Source organism: Theropithecus gelada, chromosome 19 (assembly GCF_003255815.1).
Source record: "Theropithecus gelada isolate Dixy chromosome 19, Tgel_1.0, whole genome shotgun sequence".
Lineage (NCBI taxonomy): Eukaryota > Metazoa > Chordata > Mammalia > Primates > Cercopithecidae > Theropithecus > Theropithecus gelada.
In genome coordinates this window covers 32,889,144-32,907,904 of record NC_037687.1, presented here as the reverse complement: position 1 = coordinate 32,907,904, position 18,761 = coordinate 32,889,144, and the positions used below count along the sequence as shown (strand labels likewise).

The window sequence follows — 18,761 nt, the reverse complement described above, 5'->3', positions numbered from 1 at the left end:
TACTCCAGCCTGAGTGACAAGAGCAAAACTGTCTCAAAAAATAATACAGAATATACCATTTCACGCTGGGTGGCCCTGGCTAACCCTGTCCCCATCTCCTGTTTATGTACCGTGCTGCGGCTGCACTGTTAGTGGTAGATGTTTAAAACACCAAACCTACTCCTGCTTCACACTCTTTCCACTCATTTCTTCTAACAGAAATTCTCTTGTCCTAGAGGTTCAGAGCTTGCCCTCTTCTCTCAAGTTTCTGCTAAAATTCTACGTTATTTAAGTCAGATCTTGTGACTCTTCTGTCCTCGAATCTTCAAACCCTCAATGGCTTCCATTTTCATTCACAATAGAATACGCAGGCCAGGTACGATGGCTCAGTGAGAGAGGAGTTCAGGCTTCTCTCAGTGGTTGCCCCGTAAGGAAGTAGAATACATCCTTTTCTTTCTCTGACCTACTGATTTACTTTCTATAAAGAACTGATCATCTACTAGGCACATTATACGTTCAGCCCTGTCTTTACAATGCTGGAATTCCATCGTATTTCTTCCAGTTCTCTGCTGTATCCCAGGAACTTCGTACAATGCCTGAAACATGGTAGACAATATTAGTTGAATGATGGTTAGCAAAGTCCTCATTAAAGAAGAGAACATTGAGTGACAAGTTGAAGGAAGCGAGACAGCAAACCATGCAGCTATCTGGGGAAAGATCATTTATTTTTATTTTACTTATTTTTTCTCTTTTTTTTTTTTTTTTTTTTTTTTTTTAAGAGGTGGGTCTTGCTGTGTTATCCAAGCTGAAGTACATTGGTATGATCATAGTTCACTGCAGCCTCGAACTCCCGAGTTCAACAGATCCTCCCACCTCAGTCTCCCAAGTAGCTGGGACTGCAGTCATGCGCACCACCTCTCCTGGATAATTTAAGGGAAAAAAAAATTTTTTTTTTTTTTTTGAAAGAGGGTCCCACGGGGAAAATCACTAAGCGGAGATGAGGGTACTAGACACTGAAGCAAAAATGTGCTTGTGGACTTGAAGGGAGAGTGAGGAGATCAGGGAGGATGGTACGGAATGAGTAACAAATAGGCCGGGCGCAGTGGCTCACGCCTGTAATCCCAGCACTTTGGGAGGCCGAGGAGGGCGGATCCCCTGAGGCTGGGAGTTCAAGACCAGCCTGACCAGCATGGTGAAACCAGGTCTCTACTAAAAATACAAAAATTAGCCGGGCGTGGTGATGTGTGCCTGTAATCCCAGCTACTCAGGAGGCTGAGGCAGGAGAATCGCTTAAACCTGGGAGGCGGAGGTTGCTGTGAGCCAAGATCATGCCATTACACTCCAGCCTGGGTTGTATCTGTGCATCTCAAAAAAAAAAAAAAAGTAGACGGATAGTTGACAGCCAGAGCATGTGGGGCACCAAGGTTAGGCAGAAAAAACATCAGAAGTCCTTGTAAATGTGATGGTAAGTTGAGGGTCTCGATCAGATTTCTAAATGTGATCGTACCCACATCCCGCGGTCAGGGGAGCTGCTTGATCCCTGACGTACCATTCTGAACCATCACCCTGGAAGCCACGTGGAGACGAATGCAGAAGGGGAAGGAACTGCCTACTCACAGCCCTTCTCGAATCCGTAACCTCGCCCAAATTTGAACTCTGAGAAGTGGCGTGGGGAGAGGAAGGTTAGAAGCAGAGGGATCTATTTATTTCCAAGTAGATATCTTCTCAGTTCGTTGGGTCTGATTTTTTTTTTTTTTTAATTTAAACGAGGGGATGGCTTACACAGGGGAGCCTCTTTTCATCTCCGGATTTCCTCTTACAGCTTGATGAAATGTGACTTGCGAGCCAGCGAATGCGGAGAAATCGCCTCGCTCCTTGTCAACGGCGGGAGTCTGAGAAAACTGACTTTAACCAACAATCCGCTGAGGAACAACGGGGTGAACATACTGTGCAATGCCTTGCTTCATCCCAACTGCACTCTTACATCACTGGCGTAAGTTGGCTCAGACAAGCTCACCACGTAGCAGCTCAGATTGACTTGACTATCTAAACACACGATCAAAGAACGGTGGCAGGGAAAGGGACAGGAAAGCAGCCAAAAGCACGGTCTTTGGAGTTCAGTAGGTCTGGGTTCATACTCTGGGTTGACAGTGGATTTGCGAAACGTTGGCAGAAATGTTTCTGGATTTTTCTTCAGTTTGAGTTTCTCAATCTGGACAGTGCGGTCATAACACGACCAAACGTACATCTTTGGAGAGAGAGTTAAAAATGGTGGTCACAGCTGGGCATAGTGGCTCATGCTTGTAATCCCAGCAGTTTGGGAGGCCAAGGTGGGCGGATCACGAGGTCAGGAGTTCAAGACCAGCCTGGCCAACACAGTGAAACCCTGTCTCTACTAAAAATAAAAAATTTAGCTGGGCGTGGTGACGGGTGCCTGTAGTCCAAGCTACTTGAGAGGCTGAGGCAGGAGACTTGCTTGAACCCAGGAGGCGGAGGTTGCAGTGAACCGAGATTGCGCCACTACACTCCAGCCTGGGTGACAGAGCGAAACTCTGTCTCAAAAAAAAAAAAAAAGGTCACCACATTCCAAACACAGCACCTAGGCCATAGCAACTGACTAAGAGCGGGGAACCTATATTGTTCTCACAATGAACACGTGAACTGGGTGTCGTGTGGGATGAGATGTAACTGAGAACACAAGGACGAAAGCAAAGGAAAGGTGTGGTGCTAGACTGCCTTGAAATAGGATTTTTTTTTCCCTTGAGTCTCCTTTCAAGAAGGTGGAAGACAGGCTCTCCCTGTATCTATACCTCCTGTGGGTTACTCATAGGTAAGTTCTGTCTCTGCTCTGGGAAAGTTGCTAGAAAGGCAATCTTCCAGAAGGTTGGGGCGCGGCAAACACAATGAAAGCAAAAAAGTGGCAACAGTGAGGCATAAAAGTACAAAAACGAAGGGTGGAGATCTATAAAACATGGTCAGAAAACAAAACGGAGTAAGCAGTTCAGTGTATTTAAGGACACAATTCCCCATTCACAATTCCAAATTCCAAAAAGATAAGAACACAGTAGGTCATCTTTTGTTTTTGTTCTGCCCTTTTTTGGCCCCCCTTTTTCTTGGTCCCCTTTAGCCCCTTTTTAGGACTTGCTAGATTCCAAAACACACAAACGGATATAATATTCTTTGTATATTTCCTGTAAAAATACTTGTTTGATTGCAGGGTAACACCACAAACTCCTGTTCATATTATATAATATCGCATTATATATATTTTTATCTTCTTTTTTTAATTTTTTTTGAGACAGAGTCCCAGCCATATTTTTTAAATCTCAAATTGTTCTAGGATCTATCTAGCCCCAGATGAATGCAGTAAGTAATTGTCAATATGAGCTAATTTTGTTGTAAAAGATCTCATGAAAAGGACAGATCATTGGTTCAATAATCAGACTCCAAGTAGGTATTTTTTTTTCATGTCATATCTACAAGTTTTTTGTTTCCTGCTAGATTTTGTCTTTTTTTTTTTTTTTTTTTTTTTTTTACTGGTTCCAGGTATAATTTACATAACAGAAAATTCATCCACTTACAGTACACATTTGATGTTTTTTAATGTGTGTTTAGAGTTGTACAACACTACGATACAACTTTTAGAACATTTTTATCACCTTAGATTGTTGGGTGTGGAGTTTTTCATAGTTCATACCTGTATTTAAAATAATCCCGATATACTAAAGCAAAAACTGTTTGTTTTGGTAACATATTTTAAGTAGGCAAGGAATTTCTAAGCCTAAACATGAAAGAAATCAGTAGTCTGAGGAAAATGCCTGTAAAAGGCCAAATTTATGGTCGTGACCAAATCTGACAGCTGGAAAACAGTATGCAAATGAGTTGGTAGTACTGGTTTCTACGAGGACAACAGGGAAACTTCTCCAGTTCATTCTTAGTCTTAACTTGTACATATTAATTTAAGCACACATCAGTATACAAAGGAAAACATAGCTCATTCCACTCGTCAAACCCAAATTAATAGAATTACATATACATTTTCCGATCATTTTAAAGCACAAAAACCATTCCAAGCTTGCAGCTATGCAAAAGCAGGAAGGGACCAGCTTTGGTCTGCTGCCAACCTCTGGTCTAGTCTACCCTGTTCCCATACCAGAGCCAAGATTCAGTACTTCCAACCAATAAATTGGTTATTTTCTTTTTTTTTTTTTTTTTTTTTTGAGACAGAGTTGCCCAGGCTGGAGTACAGTGGTAAGATCTTGGCTCACTTCAACCTCCGCCTCTCCAGTTCAAACAATTCTCCTGCCTCAGCCTCCCGAGCAGTTGGGACTACAGGCGTGTGCCACCACGCTGGCTGATTTTTGTATTTTTAGCAGAGACAAGGTTTCACCATGTTGACCAGGCTAGTCTTGAACTCCTGACTTCAGGTGATCCTCCCATCTCCCCCTCCCTGGGTGCCAGGATAACAGGCATGAACCACCGTGCCTGGCCTATTTCCAACTTTTTAGCCTATCCCCTGTTTAGAAAAAAGTGCAGCTCACTGCCAGTGCAGTATTCCCAGGGCAAACAGAAAACGGTTTTAAAAAAGTAGAGGATTGGCTGGGTATGGTGTCTCACACCTATAATTCCAGCACTTTGGGAGGCCAAAGCAGGTGGATCACTTGAGCCTAGGAGTTCAAGACCAGCCTGGGCAACACAGTGAGACCCCCATCTCTATTCTTAAAATTATTTAAAAATAAATAATGGAAAAAAATAGAAGCTGGAAATCCAGATTAGGATTGAATAAACTTCCATATATTGGCAACAAGCTAAACCTGGACAGACAAAACGGGATACCACAAAATGGGCTTGCAGAAGGGCTTCTCGTGTGTTGTCTGTCTTTACTTTTTCCTAGTTTAAAAAATCTTCAACAGTTCCTATATTCACTTATAAATAACAAAGTAACTCTTTCATTGTGAGTTTTTAAACTGAAAAATCAGGCCGGGCGCGGTGGCTCAAGCCTGTAATCCCAGCACTTTGGGAGGCCGAGACGGGCGGATCACAAGGTCAGGAGATCGAGACCATCCTGGCTAACACGGTGAAACCCCGTCTCTACTAAAAAAAAAAATACAAAAATCTAGCCGGGCGAGGTGGCGGGCGCCTGTAGTCCCAGCTACTCGGGAGGCTGAGGCAGGAGAATGGCGTAAACCCGGGAGGCGGAGCTTGCAGTGAGCTGAGATCTGGCCACTGCACTCCAGCCTGGGCGACAGAGTGAGACTCCGTCTCAAAAAAAAAAAAAAAAAAAAAAAAAAAAACTGAAAAATCTTAGGATTCAATTGATCCAAATATACTTTATCAAACAATGGGAGACTCCAGGTTCTAGAAGTAACTTCTATGAGGTTATTCCATTAGTGGAAGTTGGAGTTCGATTTTTCTCATGGCCTGTTCTGCATTATCCATTCTACATGTTGACCTCTGCACTCTTTGGGGTACTGTTAATCTCCTTTTCCAAATAAGAAAGTCATTGGTAGAGATTTTGGGCGATGGTAGCAGGAGGGCATCGAGGCGTTCGTGGGCGTGGGGTAGGTGGTCTAAAGTACTCCCCTGTCTGGCGCTCACACTGTGTTACTGACTCACTCTTCTGTGTGTGTGTGTGTGTGTGTGTGTGTGGTCCCCACGCAGGTTGGTCTTCTGCTGTCTCACTGAAAAATGCTGCAGCTCCCTGGGAAGGGTGCTTCTGCTCGGCCGAACTCTGAAACAACTGGACCTGTGTGTGAATCACTTACAAAACTACGGAGTGTTGCATGTGACGTTTCCCTTGATATTTCCAACCTGTCAGTTAGAGGAGCTGTAGTAAGTCTCCCACAGTTGTCCTGGATGACCGTGTTTCTGCTGCAGTAAGGCCTTGGGTGGTGGGGTTGGTGACAGGGATAAGATTCCAATGATGGCATCATGGGTGAGAGGGGTACGGGAGCACGGGCTCTCCAAGATAGGCGACATGAAAGCACGCTGAGATTCGTTGGTGACACCTTTTAGCTCAGAAGGAGCAGAGTTCACAAAATCTCTGATCCTTATCACATAGAGAAGGGTGCCTGGACCAGGCTCCTCCCCCTGCTCCCAGGTGGACATAGGATGGGAAAATGCCACAGGAGAAGGGACCCAAAGATCCCGCCCTGGCCTGGCTTACAATGTCTGAGGCAGTGAATATCTTTTGGGGTGGGCGATCATAGGGGCATCTTTTTGTTGGGAAATAGCTTTATTGGAAAAGGGATGCGCTGGGGGAGGTGGCCATATCCAAGCCCCTGGTACTGGCCAAAGACATCTAACTTAGGCATGATGCAATGGCTTCTGATGCAACTTCCAGGAAAAAATATGTAACAAGTCACTACAGCTTTCTAAGTGTGCCTCATCAATGGTGCTGAATAATCAAACTTCTCATATTTTCTCAGAAGTAATGAGCCTCCCACTTGCCTGAAAAAAATTGTTTAAAAAATTCGTTGGAGGCCAGGCGTGGTGGCTCAAGCCTGTAATCCCAGCACTTTGGGAGGCCGAGACGGGCAGATCATGAGGTCAGGAGATCAAGACCATCCTGGCTAACACGGTGAAACCCCGTCTCTACTAAAAAAAAATACAAAAAAACAAGCCAGGTGCGGTGGCGGGCGCCTGTAGTCCCAGCTACTCAGGAGGCTGAGGCAGGAGAATGGCGTAAACCCGGGAGGCGGAGCTTGCAGTGAGCTGAAATCCGGCCACTGCACTCCAGCCTGGGCGACAGAGCCAGACTCTGTCTCAAAAAAAAAAAAAAAAATTTGTTGGAGTTGTTTAATTTGAACTCTTTTGAAAATGTTCTACCTCAAATGTCTTTTTTTTTTTGGCTCAAATACAAGAAACTGATATCTTAAAAGCATCTCCTGTTTATAAAATAGCAACACCATGGCTTGTGAGCTCCTGAAGTGCTTACAAGACTGTATAAGAATATGCTCAGCAGTCTGGTATCTTATTTTAAGTTTATTTCTGCCTCATAGTTATAAGTTAAATCCTCGTTACCATTGTCATTTGGTACAAATGGGCAGGTGAAATAGGAAATTCTAGGGATACCTTTTCTTTTCTAGAATCTTGCTTCCTTTGGCAAGGTAGTTTAGGGAAAACTGCCTTTGGGAAAATAATATAACCCACCCTCCCTTTTTTTCCCATGGCCCTTAGTTTGTACTTAGTAGGTTGAGACAAATTCACTCATACTGTAGAATAGGGGTTAGAAACCTTTTTCTATAACAGGTTAGACAGTAAATACTCTAGGCTTTGTGGGCCATAATGTCCCTGTCATAACTATTTTTAACTCTCCCATAGCTCAAGAGAGGCCAGGAAAAATGTCAACAAATGGGTGTGGCTATGTTCCAATAAAACTTTATTTATAAAAACAAAGTCTAGATTTGGCTCTCAGACTATAGTTTGAAGCTTGTTGTAGACTCCAAATATATTATTTTGTCATCCTTCAAGAATTATCTTAAGTATAACTGTCCATTTTGTCTATTACCTACCCAAATCTGGATAGGAACCCCCTCTATGAGCTCCCATAGGGCATGTGAAACCCCGCATTATTTATCAGCCTTTATTTTCCTCTAAGTTTGAAAGGATGGATATGGTTGGCACATCATTAATGTCCTATATATTTTACAGACAGGGTTTTGCTATATTGCCCGGGCCAGTCTGACTGCTGGGCTCAAGTGATCCTTCTGTCTCAGCCTCCTGAGTAGCTAGGACTACAGGCATGTACTACCCAGCTTTTATAACTACTAAATGAAAAATAGGATTTTCTGGAATCTGCTTTAATATCTGATTATTCAGTATTTAATATACATTCTATAACAAAGGTAGAGTGTATGTTAAATGTCAGGCACTCCTCTAGGTGGCTGGGATGCATCAGTGAACAGAATAAATATCCATGTATTAATGGATCTTGTACTGGCACTGGGGGAGACAGGAAAGAAAACATAAGAAACTTACCTATTGTTAGGCCAGAGGTCAGCAAATTACATTACCCAGGGGCCAGATCTGGCCCTTTGCCTGTTTTTATGAAGATTGTACTGGAACATAACCATTCATCTACATGTGTTTCATGAATGCATTTGTGCCGCAATGGCAAAATTGAGTAGATGTGACAAAGGCACCATGGCCCGTGAAGCCTAAACTATTATCTGGCCCCTTATAGAAAAAGGTTGTCAACTCCCGTATCAGGCAGTAAAAAGTGCTATGGAAACTTTTTATTCAATACTAGGGGTATGTAATCAGGAGTGCAAGGGTAGGGGGTGGCCATCTCTAAGCAAGGTCAATGTCACCTCATTGACAAGGGGACATTTGAGCAAAGACTTGGAGAAGGTTGTGGATGGAGTCATACAGATCACTAGACTGAGGCTTCCAAGCAGAATGAATAGTCAGTGCAGTGCTGTTAACACAGAAACAGCCAACTATGCTCCAGAATCGGCATGAAGACCAGCCAGTGTGGTGAGGCAACGAAGTAGGATTGTAGGAGTAGACAATGGGGGAGATGTGAATGGAAAAACAAGATAGCACGTCACATGGGAGAACATGGACAATCGTGAGTACTTGGCTTGCTTTGAGAGGAAGGACCATTTGGTAAAATTCTTTTTCTAGAAAGAATGTATTTCGCCCTTCTCAATGTTGGATTTTTGACATGAGTACTGAAAGGTAGAAATGTGAATTTCAGAGGAGGTTGCCTAACATGATTCTTCAGAATTCAAGCTCAGTCTCGCAAAGGTGTCGGTTGAATGTGTGTGGCTTTCTGGGACAAAATGCTTAAAACATCCTGGCCTCAGTTTCCTTGCTTGTAAAACCAGGATAAGAGCCTTGTGATCATCGTGAGTTTAATGTGCATTAGGAGTTTTGAATAATGCCTGGTATGTTATAAGTGACCCGCAGATGTTAACACTGCTCTTGTTTCTGTAACCAGTCCCTTAGTCATGAATGTCACAAGACGGGTCCAAGAATGCTTAACACTCTGTGAAATAAACCTTTGGAGACAGGTGGTCATGACTCGAGCTCATGTTTCTGTTTTGCAGTCTGTCTGGCTGTTTCTTTACCAACGATATCTGTCAATATATTGCCATAGTTATTGCTACTAATGAAACACTAAGGAGCCTGGAGATTGGGAGCAACAGCATAGAAGATGCAGGAATGCAGCTGCTATGTGGTGGTTTGAGACATCCCGACTGTATGTTGGTGAATATTGGGTAGGTGCCTGGTGGAGAAAGATCCCTGTTTTTAGCTAGGAACAGCTGAAGTAAAGCACAAGAGGAAGTGGATTGGGAAATACGATACCTTGGATGTTTGAAATGGGGCTGTTATGGCACAGTTAGTTCTTTTGCCCAAAACTCGTAAGGGGAGGGATTTAGTAGATGTCCAGTTCTCACCCATCTCATCTGCCATTTTTCCTCAAGGATTTGGCCCCATCTTACCTGTGCGTCTTTGTTACAGGCTAGAAGAGTGCATGTTAACCGGTGCCTGCTGTGAGTCTCTTGCCTCTGTTCTTACCACCAACAAAACACTAGAAAGACTCAACATACTTCAAAATCAATTGGGTGATGAAGGAGTTGTAAAACTTCTTGAGAGCTTGATCCTCCCAGAATGTGTACTTCAGATAATTGGGTAAGTTGCTTATTTTCCTTGGTAATGGGGAAATTTTTTTTTTTTTTTTTTTTTTTTTTTTTGAGAGACTGAGTCTTGCTCTGTTGCCCAGGCTGATCTTGGCTCATTGCAACATCTACCTCCCAGGTTCAAGTGATTCTCCTGCCTCAGCCTCCCAAGTAGCTGGGACTACAGGTGCCTGCCACCACGCCCGGCTAATGTTGTCTATTTTTAGTAGAGACAGGGTTTCACCATGTTGGCCAGGATGGTCTCAATCTCCTGACCTTGTGATCCGCCCACCTTGGCCTCCCCAAGTACTGGGATTATAGGCACGAGTCACCGCGCCCATCTGTGATGGGGAAAATTCTGTGTTGAGATGGTCTAGGACTTATGAGATGATGAGAAACCCTCTTGCCAACTTCAAATACAAAAAAGAAAAAGTCTTTCATTTTGGGAGATTGAAAATGTATGCCTAGTTCTTAAAGCAGAGGGCATATTCAATGGTGAGTAAAAGATGACAATTGATATTATACTTGACGTAGACAAAAAGGGTTCTATGTTTGAATATTTTCTATTTTCTTTCCTCCACTTGGATGGTGCCCCTCATTACCAGAGAAGAAAAATAGGCAGTTCTCAGTCTATTTCATGTTTCCAGATCCATTAGATTCCTCTCATAAAGAAAGTCCTCTTCCTTTCTGTGTTAGCTAACTGTTGCCATGCATGTTACCACCAACTTGGGGGTTAAATGGCACATTATCTCAGTCTATGTGAGTGTCAGGACTCCAATCCCAGCTTAGTTGGTCGTCCTTGGGATCTCTCATGAGGCTGCAGCCAAGATGTCATCCAAGGCTAGGGTCAAATCTGAAGGTCTATCTGGAAAAGGAAAAATCAGCCTGCTTCTAAGATCATGTAGTTGTTGGCAGAATTCAGTTCCTGTAGTGCTGTTGGGCTAAGGGTCTTAGTCCCTTGACAGCCGTTGGCTGGAAGAGGCTCTCAGTTATCGGCAATGAAACACCAAACAGACTCGTTCTCCGACTCGCGAACGGCAACTCTTTGTCAAGTTTTTCAAGGCAATAGAGTGAGTTTGTTAGCAAGGCAGAAGTAGCAATTCTATGTGGGCCCGCCAAAAAAGTGACATCTCACCGTATTTGCCTATTGGATAGAAGCAAATATGGCCAGGTGCTGTGGCTCATGCCTGTAATGCCAGCACTTTGGGAGGCTGAGGCAGGTAGATCACTTGAGGTCAGGAGTTCGAGTCCAGCCTGGCCAACATAGTGAAAACCCATCTCTACTAAAAATACAGAAGTTAACCCAGCATGGTAGTATATACCTGTAATCCCAGCTACTCAGGAGGCTGAGGCAGGAGAATCACTTGAAACCGGGAAGCGGAGCTTGCAGTGAGCCGAGATCACGCCACTGCACTCCAGCCTGAGTGACAGAGCGACATTTGCTTCTTTCTCCAAGGAAGCAAATCACAGGCCTTGCCTACGCTAGAGGGGAAGATGATACAAGGGTATGATTGACACAAGGTGAGGATTGTTAGCAGCCATTTAGAAGCTGCCTATCAGTTTCCATTCACACTGTCCACATATATAGAAACATCTGGCAATATCTAGCATTCCGTTTCTACCTGCCTTATTAAAGGAAAACCATATTCAGGTTACTGAGCATTGGAGACTTAAGTATAAGCTTCCTGGTGACCCATTGATAAAATATAGGCGGGGTAACTCATTTCCCACTCATCCAATTTTTCTCAATGGAAAATGGGGATAATTATCTCAGAACTCTTAAAGATTAAATGAGATCACAGACTCAATACGCTGGAGGCCCTACTGTGAGTTATTTTCCCTTGTCATCTCCAAATGATGATTTTTTTCATAAACACGGATATTGAGTCCAACTTTCAGATGCATGGAAAAATCCATAAACATTACACATTTTCCAAATTGCTTATTCTCTTTATTTTTTCCCCCAGGGCTCTTTTCACCTTCAAATGTATAATGCGTTTATTCTATTATCTAATTCCTTCCACTAGAACATGAGCTTCATGAGACCACGGATATTTTTGTTTCAATATTATAGGTGCTCAAAAGTAAACTGCAGAAATGACCGTATTTCAGGTTATAAAGGTATTTGTACCTACATGCTAATTGGGACACTCACATATAAAGAGGACACAAAATAAGTGGTTGAATCCCCCTCTTTGATTTGGAGAAAGAAACGTGAGCATGGGCGGTGGTGTGTGCTTCTGTTCTCTAGCTGTGTAAATTTTCTTTTTCTTTTTTTTGAGATAAGGTCTTGTTCTCTCAGGCTAGAGAGCAGTGGTGTGATCATGGCTCACTGCAGCCTTGACCTCTCCGGTGTAAGTAATCCACCTCAGCCTCCCAAATAGCTGGGACCACAGGCACACACCACCACACCTGGCTAAGTTTCTATATCTTTGGTAGAGATGGGGCTTTGGCGTGTTGCCCAGGCTGGTCTCAAATTCCTGAGTTCAAGCAGTCTGCCTGCCTCAGCCTCCCAACGTGCTGGGATTAGATGTGGGTCACTGGGTCCAGCCTGTAAACATAGTTGGAAACTTTGACCCCTCAGTATTGGAACCTATAAAGTCTTGAATGGAATTCCCCATGGTGAGGATGTAATGTGAAATGCATGTAAAGCACTGAGCACACAGTAGTGTTGGTTACTGCTAATGACTTCAAACGGTTCTCCCAATGGAAATCTTCCCTTATGTTCTAATACTTAACGGAGAAATCATGCTCTCAGGGTTTAGTCTGGAGCAGATTTTTGTTTCTTCAGATGGCTTGAGACACTCCCAAGAATGCCCAAAGGATGCCATGTGGGGAATTAGTCATTGACGTAACAAAGCCGAGACCTCACACGTAGCATTAATAGAGTTCGCCCTCTGTTTTCCTTCAGGCTTCCATTAAATGACGTGAGCGCAGAAACCCGGCAGATGGTGATGACTGTAAAGGAAAGAAAACCCAATTTGATCTTTCTGTCTGAAACTTGGTCTGTAAAGGAAGGCAGAGAAATTGGTGTGATACCTGCTTCTCAGCCAGGTTCAGTAATACCTAATTCTAATTTGGATTACATGTTTTTTAAATTTCCCAGAATGTCTACAGCCATGAGAATGTCAAGTACAGCATCTAGGCAACCCCTTTGATCATGTTCTACATAAACCGTATTTGTTATAAATTATTACCATGACTGGAATGAAAGAGAATTAAGGCTATAATTTTCCGATTTGGGGTGTGTGTGTGTGTGTGACCTTGATCCAGTCAACCATTTCTTAAAATTTCTACACTCCCTCAAGAGTATTTAAAGGATTATATAAAGTAATAAACGATAACATGCATTGGAAAAAAGTGTGAAGCATGATTCTTTTATCAGTGGGCATTGTGGAGTAACACGAAAGAAACTATGATCCTTTCATGATTTGTTTGTTGCTTGTTTTTTGTTCTGGTTTTTGGTGGTTTTGTTGGTTTTGTTTTTGGTTTTTGTTGTTTTTGTTTTAGTCTAGGGAGAGTTGTTAGAAGGTATCTCTAGGAATCCTCTGAAATGAAATCCTCATCTCATCTTCTCTCCTGCCTTTGCATTCCTGCTGCACCGTGTTCATCCCGGATCTACCTAACACCATAACTGGCATTCATTTCCGTATCTCCCTCTCTCTCAGCCAGCTCTGCTCACAAACGTGTGTGTGTTCCATGGGGTGAAGGTGACTTCTCTAAGCTGTAGAGAAATGTAAGATATGTGTGGCCTCAGAAAAAGCCTCTCCTGGCCGGGCGCGGTGGCTCAAGCCTGTAATCCCAGCACTTTGGGAGGCCGAGACGGGCGGATCACGAGGTCAGGAGATCGAGACCATCCTGGCTAACACGGTGAAACCCCGTCTCTACTAAAAAATACAAAAAACTAGCCGGACGAAGTGGCGGGCGCCTGTGGTCCCAGCTACTCGGGAGGCTGAGGCAGGAGAATGGTGTGAACCCGGGAGGCGGAGCTTGCAGTGAGCTGAGATCCGGCCACCGCACTCCAGCCTGGGCGACAGAGCCAGACTCAGTCTCAAAAAAAAAAAAAAAAAGAAAAGAAAAAGCCTCTCCTTTTCACCTTCTTTCAGAACAGGGAGTCGAACTGGGCATCCTCTGATAATGTTTCCAACCCTGACACTGTACTTACGATGCCCCATGGCTAAGCATCTGGTGGCTGTACCTAATAGGCCTCCATAGGTGAGGGGATACCTACTCAGATTGGGTAGGTTTTAGGGTCTTTAAGTGCTGAAAATCTTTTTTGAGATGGAGTCTCGCTCTGCGGCCCAGGCTGGAGTGCGGTGGTGCGATCTCAGCTCACTGCAGCCTCTGCCTCCTGGGTTCAAGCAATTCTACTGCCTCAGCCTCCCGAGTAGCTGGGACTACAGGCGCCTGCCACCACACCTGGTTATTTTTTGTATTTTTGGTAGAGATGAGGTTTCAACGTGTTGGCCAGGCTGGTCTTGAAACCCTGACCTCAAGTGATCCTTAGCTCAGTTTCTAAGGAGACTGTCCTAATGTATTCCTTTGACAGTGTTTCTAGGACACAGGGATACACAGTAAACCTGAGCATTCTGGTCTCACATAGAGCCAGGAGCTCAAGCCAAGCACCTTTTTCACACAAAAATGAGGCGCACACACAAGGAAGTATAATAGTCGTAAGAAAAAATAACACTATGAGCAAGCCAAGACATTGGGCTTCCTCTCCAAATACTAAATTGTCTTAAATATGCACAAAGAACTCAAGAAAACCAAGGGCAGAAGAACTAAAACCAGAGGAATAACTCCTCATCAAATAGAGAATATGGATAAAGAGAAAATTTAAGAAGGAACCAGTAAGCAATTTAGGGGCAACGAAGTACAATAACTGAAAGGAAAATTCACGAGAGAGTTTCAACAAAACTATTTTTTATTAAAATTTTTGAGATCTCACTGAGGTAAAATGGAACATCTTTAACATGTAAAGTGTGATTCTTATTTTGTTTTATTTAAACTGTCAGAATAATTGTATGTAATTATTGTGTTACATCATGGTGTTTTGCAATGTAGATGCATTGCCAAATGGGTAAATCTAGTTAGGAAATATATGCATGTCCTCAAAAAGTTGTCATCTTTTTTATGAAAACACTGAAAATTGCCTCGCTTAGCATTTTTCAAGAATATTACAATATATTAACTATTGTTGCCATGTTGTATTTATTTCTCCTGCCTAGCTGAAATTGTGTGTATCTTGGCCAACCGTTCCCTAACCCTCCCTCCTCACTGCCCCAGCCCCAGCCCCTGGTAACACCATTTTGCTCTCTAGTTCTTTTTATTCTTCCTTTTTTTGAGATGGAATTTCACTCTGTCCCCCAGGTTGAAGTGCAATGGTGCAATCTCAGCTCACTGCAACCTCCACCTCTCGGGTTCAAGCGATTATCTTGCCTCAGCCTCCCGAGTAGCTGGGATTACAGGTGTGCACCACCATGCCTAGCTAGTTCTTGTATTTTTAGTAGACGGGGTTTCACCATGTTGGCCGGCTGGTCTTGAACTCCTGACCTCAGGTGACCCACCTGCCTCGGCCTCCCAAAGCGCTGGGATTACAGGCGTCAGCCACTGCACACGGTCTGGCTCTCTAGTTCTGTGAGATCACTTTTTTTTTTTTTTTTTTTGAGACGGAGTCTCGCTCTGTCGCCCAGGCTGGAGTGCAGTGGCCGGATCTCAGCTCACTGCAAGCTCCACCTCCCGGGTTCACGCCATTCTCCTGCCTCAGCCTCCCGAGTAGCTGGGACTACAGGCGTCCGCCACCTCGCCCGGCTAGTTTTTTGTATTTTTTAGTAGAGACGGGGTTTCACCGTGTTAGCCAGGATGGTCTCGATCTCCTGACCTCGTGATCCACCCGTCTCGGCCTCCCAAAGTGCTGGGATTACAGGCTTGAGCCACCGCGCCCGGCCTGTGAGATCACTTTTTAAGATTCTCCATGTGAATGAGATCGTATGATATCTCTCTCTCTCTGGCTGTATGTTTCACTAAGCATAGTGTATTCCAGGTTCATTTCTGTAGATGCAAATGACAGGACTTTCTTCTTTTCTATGGATAATACTATTCCATTGTGTATATATGTCACATTTTCTTTTCTGTTTTTGAAGATAGGGTCTCACTCTGTAACCCAGGCCAGAGTGCAGGCCAGAGTGCAGTGGCATGATTGTGGCTCCCTGCAGCCTCAATTTCCTGGGGCTCAAGCAATCTTCCCACCTCAGTCTCTTAAGTGGCTGAAACCACAGGTGCAAACCAACACACCCAGCTTTTTTTTTTTTTTTTTTTTGTAGAGATGGGGTTTGCTATGTTGCCCAGGCTGGTCTGAAACTCCTGAGCTCAAGCAATCCTCCCTCCTCAGCCTCCCAAAGTGCTGGGATTACAGGCATGAGCCATCACAAAGGGCTTCTGTCTCCTCTTTCTTTACCTCTTTGATTTTGCCCTGTCTTCCTTTTCTCTTGCTTACTCATTGTTTTAATTCATCCCTTCCTCTCTCCTTCACTCTAGCTGAAGATTTACTACTTTGATCCTGAAAAAACAGGTCTTAAATTTTTTAAATTTTACATAACATTTATCAATTTTCTGTTTCATTGATTGCTACTGTAGTCTTTTGTTTTTGTTTTGTATTATTTCTACCTAATTTGCCACTGCATTTGCTCACTTAAAAATGGAAGCTAGATCACGGATGAGGGTATTTTCCTTGATTTTATCAGTGTCTATTTCTATAAATTTCCCTCTAAGCCTCAGCTACATCTACAAATTTTGTGATATTGTGCATTTACTTTCATTTAGCTCAAGGTATTTTATAATTTCCTTTATAAGTTCGCCTTTGATCTGTATTTTATTTTGAAGTGGATGTTTAATTTTCATGTCTGGAGATTTTACAGATTTCTTCTTGTTACTGATTTCTAATTTAATTCTGTTGGCATTTGAGAGCAGTGTGTATAATTTCAATTTTCCATGTCAATGTGATTTGTCTTATGGCCACATCTGTCTATGCTAGCAAATGTTCAATGTGTACTGGAGATGAATGTGTTTTCCAGTTGTTGGGTAAAACTGAACACATAGAGGCACATACTTTTACCAGTTTCACAGGCAGTGTTTCCTTGTCATTTAGAAAGTCAATTAACTTGGGGGGGGTCACATTTATATTATTATATAGTTTATAACCTCCATAACACATTTACTTGATCTTACAGCAAAGCAAAAGAAAAACATTTGCAAATTCATCTGAAAATTTTAAACATTTATTGTAAAAGAAACATAAGCATAAGTTACAAAAAAAGACACTATATTTCCATATGTAATTTTTCATCAGCAATACAAGTAGAGCTCAGAATTCATTGAAAGACCCACATTTTTCTTCCATACCTTTGAACCCTAAGTGGACTAAGCAGAGAAGTTCTCGCCTTTGGTCACGAGCACACGGCCACTTACTGTGGATGTTTTCTGTGTTCAAGTGTGTAGTTGCCATGCCCAGGATAAACTGGGGAACTGGCAATGCCATTATTAATTACACACACACTCAAGTATCCGTGATCATCACGACTTGTATCTGCGTGAGCAAAACATGGACGCAGTGGCTCGGTAGCAGAAATTTTAGTGAATGTGAAGATATGGGACCCATCACCGACATTATAGAAGGAAATGACCCTCATTGTTATATCCAGGTAAATCCCCACTCGGTGTAGACCGGGGCTCACCCAGAGGCCCATCAGAGGCTTAGTGCTGGCAAAGTAGATCTGTCCTTCTCTCAAACCCACAGTCCAGAAGCCGAGTTCTGAAGAGAGGACGACGTTCCCCTGTCGATTCACGGATTCCTTGCACACGCCCACATCCCACACTTTGCTGGTGCCCACGGCCACCTCCCAGTAATGGCGGCCGGAAGTGAAGCGAGGGACGCCCAGGACGCACAGGGCGGAGTCGAACCTCTCGGCTTGCTCCTTCCTGTTCTGTCTGAAATTCCCACACCGGACGCGCCTCAGGTCTTCAGAAATGATGAGATAGTTGTTGGCTGTGTCCACGTCCAAGGTCATATCCACTGTGGAAAGAAGACCCAGTAGTTCAGCAAAGACGTACCTTAAAGACTCCCTCTGCCCTTCTACTGCACAGACCCAAAGATTTTATTCACTGCCACTTCTTTTGTTCCACGTTCATTCTCAGATCCTATTTTTTCCTTAGGAATTTCCCTGGCCCCCTGATGAAGTCCAGTTTTACATATAGACTGTATGAATATAATTGCAACAAGCCCACCTTTGTCATAGTAAAAATTCTTGTTAAGTTCTTCAATATTTTGATTAAAGGTTTTTCTCCCCTCTTAGTGTATAGGATGGATGAAGGAGGAGACGATAGTTTTCTCTCATATCAACTGGCACAGATCCTGCGAAAATCTATACTGAGCGCTGACAACAGCTGATGTTTGGAATCACAAACTTTTAGGTTGCAGACTTCAGCTGATGCCCGTATTGAAAGGAAAGACATTTAAAAGCTCCTTTTTCCAAGGCCCTTTCTGGGCTTGGAGCAGGTAGTGCAGATTCCTTACCTTGGAACTTCCTCATCCTTGGATTCATCTGCAGAGCAGCTCTCAGCTTGGGCTCTAGTTCCTTGATCTTGGACACCAGCGCCCCCAGCTGGGCAGCGGGCCTGATGTCATTCTTCTGAGAGACCACAGGGCAGAAAGGGCACAGCACCCCCTTGCCCTCGGGCCCCTTCCGCAGTGAGTTCATGCATCGGAGGCAACAGATGTATCCACATTTCAGGTGCATGGGGTTTTCAAGATAATCCAGGCAGACAGGACAACTGCTTGCTGCTTTAAAGTGTTCAGCCATGGCCACTGCCTGGGAATAAATAGGCATGGGATTAGATTTTACATGAGTGGAATGGGACTCATGTAAATCTCTTGGGACACTTTCATCTTTACCATTTTGCTTGATTTATGTGGCTATTAGACAATAAATTTATCCTTATGTATGTTGATCACATTATGTTTATATTGGACAGCACTGCAGACCATCAACCTCCATAATAAGCCTGGCCAATTTTTGTATTTGGGAGAGATGGGATCTCTCACTATGTTGCCCAGGCTGATCTACTACTGACCTCAAGCAATCCACCTGCCTCAGCCTC

The 18,761-nt window shown here is 43.5% G+C and overlaps 2 protein-coding genes across 2 annotated transcripts in view; one reads left to right on the top strand and one right to left on the bottom strand.

Moving 5' to 3' along the window:
- The window catches only part of NLRP11 (NLR family pyrin domain containing 11), a 40,598-nt gene extending 27,639 nt beyond the window's left edge, over positions 1-12,959 (top strand). The window contains exons 6-10 of the mRNA XM_025368380.1: positions 1,802-1,972; positions 5,641-5,811; positions 9,033-9,203; positions 9,448-9,618; positions 12,517-12,959. Coding sequence (XP_025224165.1) covers positions 1,802-1,972; positions 5,641-5,811; positions 9,033-9,203; positions 9,448-9,618; positions 12,517-12,763 — 931 coding nt within the window. The 3' untranslated portion in view covers positions 12,764-12,959. The remainder of the gene's footprint in view (positions 1-1,801; positions 1,973-5,640; positions 5,812-9,032; positions 9,204-9,447; positions 9,619-12,516) is intronic.
- Positions 12,960-17,068: 4,109 nt separating this feature from the next.
- On the bottom strand, positions 17,069-18,463 carry LOC112611948 (ret finger protein-like 4A). Its single transcript, XM_025365904.1, has 2 exons — positions 18,178-18,463; positions 17,069-17,676 (listed from the first exon to the last, which is right to left on the bottom strand). The coding sequence occupies exons 1-2, from the start codon at positions 18,461-18,463 to the stop codon at positions 17,069-17,071; spliced, it is 894 nt and encodes a 297-aa protein (XP_025221689.1).
- Positions 18,464-18,761: the final 298 nt, after the last annotated feature.